Source organism: Suricata suricatta, chromosome 1 (genome assembly GCF_006229205.1).
Source record: "Suricata suricatta isolate VVHF042 chromosome 1, meerkat_22Aug2017_6uvM2_HiC, whole genome shotgun sequence".
Lineage (NCBI taxonomy): Eukaryota > Metazoa > Chordata > Mammalia > Carnivora > Herpestidae > Suricata > Suricata suricatta.
In genome coordinates, this window is record NC_043700.1 from 136,189,521 (window position 1) to 136,199,982 (window position 10,462).

General features: G+C 36.0%; 1 protein-coding gene across 1 annotated transcript in view; it reads left to right on the forward strand.

Annotated features, from left to right (window-relative positions):
- Positions 1-3,079: 3,079 nt before the first annotated feature.
- Positions 3,080-10,462, forward strand: part of CDKL2 (cyclin dependent kinase like 2) — a 48,155-nt gene continuing 40,772 nt past the window's right edge. The window contains exons 1-2 of the mRNA XM_029927768.1: positions 3,080-3,542; positions 5,856-6,055. Coding sequence (XP_029783628.1) covers positions 5,888-6,055 — 168 coding nt within the window. The 5' untranslated portion in view covers positions 3,080-3,542; positions 5,856-5,887. The remainder of the gene's footprint in view (positions 3,543-5,855; positions 6,056-10,462) is intronic.

Below are 10,462 nucleotides of genomic sequence, written 5' to 3' on the forward strand. Positions count from 1 at the left end.
AAGCCCAAAAGAAACTAGACCTCAGGTGAAGATGGCAGAGAGAGAAGGAGACACAGAACCAGAAACGGGCTCCAGGCTCCGAGCTGTCAGCACAGAGCCTGACGCGGGGCTTGAACCCACGAACGTGAGATCTGACCTGAGCCGAGGTCGGAGGCTTAACCGACTGAGCCACCCAGGCGCCCCACTTTTTGGCTATTATGAATATCAATGCTGCTATAAACATTTGTGTAAAAGTTTTTATGTGAACATATGTTTTCATTTTTCTTGGGTATATACCTAGGAATGGAGTTGCTGGGTAATATGGTCCTTAGTCTCTTAACCTTTGTTCCTTTGCCATATCTCAAGCTCGCCTCTCTCACTGCCAATCTCATGCACTCCCACATTCTCACTCTTTTCTTTAGATTTTTAGAATATTTTCACTTTCTTTAGAGATTAAAATGTCCTTCTCAAACTCTTCTATTGTCTCACTTGAGTAGCTTATGATTTTTCATAAAAAGTTCATCACTTTTCATACTGTGACTTCATGGAATTGAACTCAATCCAAAGACATTTTTCATGAATCTTCAGCTACCCCCAAGAAACAGCCAAACATGGTGTTAGAACATTCTTAAAACTGATTATCATCCTCTTGTGCTATTTCCAAGGTCTTAAATTCACAGATTGCTTTAACAGTCACTTTTTCTCCTATTTTACTACCATGAAACGTCATGCTATATGTCTATGTGACCTCCACTCCTTCAGTGCCTTTGTATTTTCAGTTTATTAGCTAATTTCTGTCACAATCTGTCTTCCTATCTAGGTGGGACCCATGGCAAGCCATTTCAATGGTTCTTTCTCCACCATACTTGATTTATTTTTAAAACATTTATTTTTAAGTAAGCTCTACACTGAACATGGGCTTGAACTCATGACCCAAGATCAAGAATCACATTCTCTTTTGATTGAGCCAGCCAGGAACTCCTCCATCATTCTTGATTTTTTTTTTAAACTCCTTTGTTTGTACTCCGTGCACTACCAGTTCTCCAAGAGTTAGCTGTGTGCCATCTATTCCTTCATCCTTGCCCCTGGGGATGCAAAATTTTATAAAACAGAGTCAGTTGGTTTCACTGTAAATTCACAGTAAATTTAGGCTCAACTGGACACATTTTACTATTTTGTATTCTTTTCATATCAAAATGACTTTTTTGTAACTACCTATTCAATGGTATTTCTGCTCTCAGATCCTTGAATCTCGATCATTATTTCAGTAAAAAAGTTCTTTTACTAAGAAGATCTAGGCCAGCTAATGTATCTCTCCTACACTTTTCTCAGCTTTTTCCTTTTTTTCTCTAAGCCTCTTCAAAATTAAGATCTTTTCATACTTTATTACCTTCTCTAGGCCACCTGTTCTGGCTTTTCGTTATTTCTTGTCTTACCTCTTTAAATCTTCTCTCCATTCTTTTTCCCTACAAAGATTTCCCAATAAAAAAGAAAAATAATAACCCAACCCTGCTTTTACATAATGCTACCTCCTCTTCAGCAAGCCTGTCCATGGCTTGATCCAAGATGTAGCATTGTTGAATACTGTATTTGTCTATTCACCAAATCTAGTATTTTTAGTCTTTTATCCTTTTGATTCCCTTTGGGATATAAATGTGTTATTTAAGGTTTGGAACCTTTTGCCTAGAGGGGCCTTTATATGTTTATGTTTTTTAATATATTTGTAAGATTGGAAAAGGAAAATATTTTTGTATTATTATTCTCAAGCTTCAGTCCCAACAAACTTTGCTTTGCCACTTTATACAAAGGGGGTCTGCCCTTCATATAATAGCTCATGGGATTCTGTTATAGCCTATAGAGGTAACAAAATCAGTACATGGCTCCCTCCTACTTGGTCACAACCAGGGATGGAGCTAATTTTTGCATTAAGACATCTTGGATTGTCCCAAGAATTGTATTCTTTCCATACCCAGGTCCTAGGTCAGCTCCTCATTACAGGTTCAAGAAGTAGATTTTAAGCAGCTTGACCAAGGTGATCAAGCACTGGCAGATTAATTCATGCTAACTAAACTCACAAAAGATGATTTATAAATTAGAATATTTATTTCTTAGTATACAAGAAGGGATTAATACCTTAATATTGACTATGGGTATAAATATCTGCTATTCCGGGACACTCTCTTCACTAGATCAAGGTGTTCTGGAGAACAAATACGATTATAAAATGTTTCATTTTCATGATCTAATGTGAAAGTAACTGCGTGCTTAAGGCCTCTTCACTGCAGGGGTATGGCCTAAAGCCCAAATTACTCGAAGATGAGGAATACCCTGATTCTTACGTGACTTAAGCCTGTGGGTAATTCTGACCTACCAATCTTGCCTGGTCATGGATCTAGCCTCAAGGCCATGGTCTGTGCCTGAAACATCTCACCCCCAACTCCCCCAGTTTGGCTGCCACACGCAAGTATCATACATTTCTTCTAGTTCCCCGACCGCCCTAGCCCTTTCCTCTTCTTTCATTCCTGTCTCTTCTCCCTCTTCTCTCTCTCTCTCTCTCAGTATATCCTCACTTTCAGTACCCAGGGTGTCCTTTCCAAAGTCCCTCCTAACGTCAGTTCTGTGTCACCTACCTACTTTCACCTTGCCTCACCTAATAATCACCTCCTAGGCTGTCACCCTCATCCCCAACCTGGCCCAGCCTGGCCCCGCTACCCCGACCAGAAAGGAAGGATCTAGTCGGGGTCAGGCCTGAGCCTTCCCCGGTTAGAGCGCCGGCGGCCCGGGGCCGGAGAAGCTGTGCCTGTCTCTTCCCTTCCGTTTTCTACAAAACCACCACCCATTCTATCCTCTCCGCGAGCACCAGTATCACAGAAACATGCCTCTCTATTTGAGAACTGAAGCATGCGAGGATGGTGGCGTTTGTGCTTCAGTGAACTGAACCTGGGCCAAGCCTCAGGTGAAGGGGCAGAGGGGTGGGCGCTGAGCCAATCGTAGCTCCTGACGACAGGGCCCAGCCAATCAGAACACGGGAGGCTTGGCGCACTCAGGGCGGGGCTGGGCGAGTGAGGACCCGCCCCCTTGCAGCTCGGTGGCCAACGCCTTCGCCCAGGGCTTGCTGGAGCCAGGCAGGTTCGCAGACTCCAGGGACTGGGCACCTTCCGAGCTGGCAGACGGTGCCTTCCCACCCAGCTAATTTCTTCCAGGTCTTGGCCTCAACAGGCGTATTGGTGCCTGCCTTGGACGCATTCCGACCTGGGCTGTACCTCTCTCTCGAGGCTGAGCCTATGGTTGGGGCAGAGTGAGGTCGTTGCCTTGACGACGACAGCATGCGGCCCGCGGTCCTCCAGAGTGTGAACCTGCGGCAGGCCGAGGCCAATCTGCCTCCCTGCCGGATTCACTTGGGACCCGTGACTGTGTCCACAGAAGAAATCATAACAGCTCCGGAATCGCTGGTTTGCTAGTCAGCATCCTTCAGCCCTGCGAGCGAGATGCATTTCACCTCAAATTTGTTTCCAGGTTGAAAACCTTTGGGTCTTTCCGTGCGAAAGGATTTTAAAGAAACAGTAAGTATAGTGCTTTTAAAAGCTTCGATTATCCCGTTCGTTGATCTGAGATAGATTCAGTCTGGTTGTCTTTTGCAAAAATAAACACTTAGCATTATTTTTATTATCTAAATTGGTGGGATTGGAACCATATACTTACATGGCACATATCCAGAAATACCTCCTTGCCAATTGGCCAGGCATCCTTTTAGTTTGTGTTACCCTTACACACAGGAGTAGAAGCTATAGTTTATGAGTAACTGTTTCAGGAAACAAGAGGCTTTTTTAAGCTGCGATACTTTTAAGGTATTTGTGGGCAGTGCTGCTTGGAAAAACAAGTGTGTTCAATGTGCTGTGACTAAATGTGTGGTTGGTTTCCAGAGTAAACTTGGAGTAGTCAGCTTGCTCAATGTTAGCTTGTGATTTGCTTCAGAACATCTCTGACATGCCTAAGGTAATTTTAATTCTGTTCACTTCGCATTTTCAAGTATTGAGGACACCAATTGAGAAATGTTTAAAAATGTCCAGATATTTTTGTCTTTGGCATGATAAACCTAAAGTCTAGTCCTTGATAAAGCATGGTGTCTTGATGGAAGAAAAAAACATTCAGGAAAGAAGAGATAAAATTACACTTGGAATTTATTTCAAACTCACATTTTATTTAAAAATTGATTTAAAATAGTTAATAAATGTTAAATGGATGTTAATATGTCAATGGAAAGTTAGCACTAGGGACACTGCTTTCTAAACAGTTTATAGAATCTACTATCAAAGCTAGTAGTAAAATAATGAAAGAATTGGAGTTGGTGTTGACTGGAATTTATTTTCATCTTTTCTGCCAGCAGATTAATCTTCTGATTTTCCATGTATATCTACGCTTATATATATAAAACCCTAAATTATTAAGGTAAACTGCTGAAAATGTATACCTTGGATTATCAGTTTGCAAGAACAAAGAGGGTATTTGTTTTGGTTTTTGTTATCAGTGTACTAATAGGGAAGCAAATAAAACATCACAATTCACAATCTGAGTAAATAAGTTTTAGATTGCCATAAGGAAATAATTAATAAAATAGGTGAGAGTTTTTCCCCCCCATGTTTTATAAATGAGTATTTTTGTATTATTAAGTTAAAAAATTTCAGCAGTGAATCATCACTTGAATATATAGTTACCGAAAGATTATTTTTTCTTCTAGAACTTTTAGAACTGTATTGGGATTAAGAACAATATTTTTTATTCTTTGCTTCTGGAATTTAATTTCAAAATTAGATTTAAAAAATAAATTAAACTTTAGAGTTGCTGTTTATTAGCTTTTATATTTCATGGCAATCAAACCTTGTGAATTAAAATCTGTGTTTGAACTGAAAAGTTCTTTTTAATGCCAAAATATATATTGGAATGATTGTTGACCCTTCATAATCATTATTAGGATCACTATTATCCAGAAAATGTCATATAATGAAATGTAAAAGAATTCTAAACATAAAATTCAAATGATCATACTTATAGTGAGTAACATTAAAAGTATTTTTGAAATATTGTCTGTGGTACTACCAAAATTTAATTTTTAAACAATCTGCTTATATGCTGTGATGCCATTGTTTTTATTTTGTAAGTTCAATATGGGAATTCAATTGCTACAGTAAGAAAAGTTAAAAAAAAAAACAGGTTTATGAAAGTTCCTTAGTGTTAACTTGGTAAGTTATCATTTTGTGAACAAATATTTTTCCTAATTGAGTAGAAAATGCATAAAGATTTTCAACTTTGCTTTTTTAAGCCTGATGTAAAAATAATAAATTTGATCTTCACTAAAAGCAAACTCATTGTGGCCTGAGAGCCTGACCCAGGGCTCGAACCCACAAACTGTGAGATCATGACCTGAGCCGAACCCAGACTTTCAACCGACTGAGCCACCCAGGTGCCCCTAAAAATAAAATCTTAAAAAAAACAAAAACAAAGCCAAACTCACTTGTACGTTTTCGCCTTTGAGTGAAAAGCAATTGTTTTTCTAAAGTAAGCTATATTTGTATTGAATGATGGTTCAAGTATTGCTTTATCTGAATTAAAATTATATTGAATTTCAGTAACATGGCATCTAATAATTTAAATTTAATGGCTTTTAATTCCATTTCCTTTGTCTATTATGAAATGTATGTTAATATTTTGAAAACAGGTTAGATGTGGAAACACTAAGAAACTGAGTCAACACAGGATAGCCATTGACACAGTGACTGCTCTAATATGGAAAACAAGTGGGGGAGAATTAATTTACTGGGAAGGTGGAAGAAATTGATATACTCAACATTATTAACTCTATGTTTTGGTTTCCACAGCAGGAAGAATTTGCTTTGTTTTTGAATTAATAATGGAAAAGTATGAGAATCTAGGATTGGTTGGAGAAGGGAGCTATGGAATGGTGATGAAGTGTCGGAATAAAGATAGTGGAAGAATTGTGGCCATCAAGAAGTTCTTAGAAAGCGATGATGACAAAATGGTTAAAAAAATTGCTATGCGAGAAATCAAGTTACTAAAGGTGAGTAAATATCTGTATTGAGTTAAAAAAATAATTTGTTTCTTGATCAAGATTACATTTTTAGAAAAAACTTACTGATTATATATTTATATATAGATTTATAATATAAATTTCTTCTTTTTTGGCAATAAACAAGTGAAATGATTATTTATGCATATTCATTTATCCCATAAATATAAATATGATTTTTAAATTATTTGTTGCTTCTTTCTGTATCTATCTATTTCTCTTCTGTGTTTGGGGTCCTAAAGACTACTTCAGGTCCCATGAAGTCTTGGGCCTGCTCTGTGATCTCTCTCTCTATAAATATTCATTCTCACCAAAAGTTTATCAATTTATTTCTCTTTAGAAAGAGCCAATGTTTGATCATCTCTATTTTGTATTTTTTTTTAAGTAAACTCTCCTCCAATGTGGGGCTTGGACTCATGACCCCAAGTTCAAGAATTGCATGCTCTACCAACAGAGCCAGCCAGGCACCCTTGTATTTCTTCTCTATTTCATTTTGTGTTCTCTAGTATTTCATTCCTTCCACTTATTTTGGGTGGGTTTATTTTGTAGTTCTTCCTAATCTGTTGAGATAGATACTTACTTAATTTCCAGACTTCCCCCACTCTATATGAATTTAAGGCTATAAATTTCCAAGAACAGCTTGCTATGTATATCAGAACTTTTGATTAGGAGTTCAAAATATTTTCTCCTTAGCCTTAATTTCTTCTTTTTTAAAATTTTTAATTTTTTTTTTTTTTTTGAGAGAGAAAGACAGAGCACGAGCAGGGGAGAGGCAGAGAGAGAGAGATACACACAGAATCCAAAGCAGGCTCCAGACTCTGAGCTATCAGCACAGAGCCTAATGTGGGGCTCGAATTCATGAACTGAGAGATCATGGCCTGAGCTGAAGTCGAACACTTAACCAACTGAGCCACCCAGGCACCCCGAATTTCCCTTAATTTCTAAATATGTGGAAATTTTCTAGGTTTCCCTTCCTGGGTATTTACTTTTGCCACAATTTCCTTGTAATCTAAGTACATATTACATAACATTCTTTCCTGTCAAATTTCTTGATACTTGCTTTTTTGGTCCAGAGTTTGTAAGTCAATGAAAAAAAAATTCTTTGTGTGTTTGAAAAGTATTCCATGATGTCAAATCTGTTTGGTTATTTAAATCTTCAAAATTCTTACTGATTTTTGTATGGTTTTTCTTTTTAGTGCTGAGAAGAAATGTGTTAAAATCTTCCTCTGAGATTATTGATTTGTCGGTTTTTCATTGTAGTTCATTTAATGTTTAACTTTATAAATGGAAAAGCCATGTTATTAGAGCATTAAGTTTAGAATTATTATATATTCATGCCAAATCAAATGTTTTATCATCGTGAAATAACTTATAGTAATGTATTGTCTTAAAATCTGTTTTGTCTGAAACTAATAAAGCTACCCTAGTTTAATTTTGGTTAGTGTTTGCATAGTATATCTTTTTCTACATTTTTACTTTGAAGTTTTCTTAATTCTTGCTTAATATTTTTCAACAGTTATTCATTTTTTGAGACAGAAAGAGAGAGGGAGAGGAAGAGAGAGTGTGTGAGTAGGGGAGGGGCAGAGAGAGAGGGAGACACAGAATCCGAGGAATCTGAGCTGTCAGCCCAGAGCCTGATGTGAGTCTCAAGCTCAGGAGCAATGAGATCATGACCTGAACCGAAGTTGGACACTTAACTGACTGAGCCACCCAGACATCTCATTTCAGTTCTTGTTTAGATGTGTATCTTGTAAACATCATATGGTCACATTTTGCTTTTTATTGTTTGACAATCTTTGACTTTTAATTGGACTATTTAGTCTGTTTACATGTAATGTAATTTCTGATATATTTCAGTATAAATCTACCATTTTAATATGTGTCATTTGTCTTACTGGTTTTACATTTCTTTTTCTTTTGTTTCTTTAGATTAATTACATTCATCATTTCTTTATTTCCCTCTAATAGTTTGAAAATTGTATCTTGTTTCTCACTTTTTAGTGGTTATCCTAGACATTTTTTGAAGTCTAACATTATCTAATACTGTATTCTTTTTCCAGGTAATACAAATCCTTATAATACTTGTCTCTGGTTATTCCCTTCCATCTTATATGCTAACATTATCATATATTACCTCTCATATATTTTTAAACATCATAAGACATAATTATTATGTAGTGTCCATAAACCTAAATTTATGTTTACCTATAACTATCTTTGTTCTTTCTTTACTTCTGCATCCTGGCCATTTATCTGGGATCCTTTCTCTTCTTGGAGTATATTATTTAGGATTTCCTTTTGTGAGGATCTACTGTAGACAAAACATTTCAATTTTAGTTTGCATGAAGGTGTCTTTTTTGTTGTCATCCTGAAAGATATTTTTGATGTGTATGGAATTTTAGGTTGGTAAGCATTTTCTTTCAACAAAATGAAGATAACACTGTTTTGTCCTCTGGCTTCCATGTGGCTCCTGAAAAGTCAGATTCAGTCCAAGTGCTGCCCAACTGCTATTCTTTTATAAAGGTGTTGTGTTTTGTTTTGTTTTGTTTTTGGATTTTATTTTTAAGTAATTGCTATAATCGACATGGGGTTCAGATTCTCAACCTTGAAATCAAGAGTCACACACTCCTCCAACTGAGCCATCCAGGTGCCCCTATAAGTTTGTTTTTTTGTCTAGATCTTTTCATTGACATAGACATTTTATTGACATTTATTGACATAAAATATAGAAAAGTGTAGATCTCACAAGAATCCTATTTTTTTAATTGGACAACTCCATATTACTACCATATAAGTCAAGAAAGAGAACATTAAAATCACTCCCCCTTATGTCTTCTCCCAGCACCACAGCCTTCCTCCTCTAACCCGATCGCAGCTATCCTAATTCCAATTAGCATGAGTTAGTTTTGTTTTCTAGCTACTTAAAATTTTTTCTTTGATCTTCCTTTTCAGAAATTCCACAATAATGTATCTAGTTTGCATATCTTTTTAAAAATATCTTTTCATATATCTTACTTCATTGGGGCTGAGGTCTTTATGAATCTATGATATGATTTCTTTCATTAATTACAGAAAATTCTCATTTATTATTCCAACTCATTCCTTTTCTCTGTTTTTGGGACTTTAGTTAACATAAATCTCACTGAATTATCTGTTTTACTTTTTTTTTCATCTTTTGTCTTTCTATGCACTGTTCTACCTAGTTTGGTTCGTCACTTCGTTCACTAATATTCTCCTCAGTATGATTAATCTCCATCACTGGGTCATTTATTTAGGGTATTATATTTTAAGTGACTATTTATTCTAAAAATTAGCCAATATGTAGATATACACAAAAATATAATTATAACTTAATGAATTATTAGAAAGCAAACGTTCAGAACCACCACCAGGTCAAGAAACAAGACACTGCCAATAACCCTTTCTTGTACTATCTTGGTCACTAGCCTCTTCCCTCGCCTTTAAGGTGAACACTATCCTGATGTGCATGTTAATCACTGCAATGATTTTTCCCCACATTTATAAATATTCATTCCTAACCACTATAATTTAATTTTAATTATTATTCTCTTAAAAAGCTCTTTTTTCACTCTCTTAATGTTATTTTTACTCAACAGTGGTTGTTAATGTCAGTGTAGTCCAATTTATAATATTGTCCTTTATGGTTGGTGTCATTTATATCTGCTTAAGGAGTCTTTGCATAGCTTTGATTTTCATATATATATTTAATACACATAGAATTGATCTTAATTATGGTGTGTGACACAGTCAAGTCTTATTTTGCCTTTATAGATATCCAATTATCCCAGAAACATTTACTGAAAAAACCAACTTTTCTCTACTGCTCTGAATTCCTCATTTGCTATATGTCCTTGTATGTAGGAATGGCTTTTCTACTCTTTATTCTGTTCCATTGGTCTATAATCAAAGTTTGTGCCAGGATCTCACAGTCATATTCACTCTAGTGAATCACTAGAAATATATATGATATTCCTATTATGTATTTTTAATTCTCCCTCTATTTATTTATTTATATTATTTAAAAAAATTTATATCCAAGTTAGTTAGCATATGGTGCAACAATGATTTCAAGAGTAGATTCCTTAATGCCCCTTACCCATTTAGCCCATTCCCCCCTCCTACAACTTCTCTAGTAACCCTCTGATTGTCTTCCATATTTAAGAGTCTCTTATGTTTTTGACCCCTCCCTGTTTTTTAAAATTATTTTTGCTTCCCTTCCCTTATGTTCATCTGCTTTGTATCTTAAAGTCCTCATATGAGTGAAGTCATATGATATTTGTCTTTCTCTGACTAATTACACTTAGCATGATACCCTCTAGTTCCATCCATGTAGTTGCAAATGGCAAGATTTCATTCGTTTTGATTGCTGAGTAATAC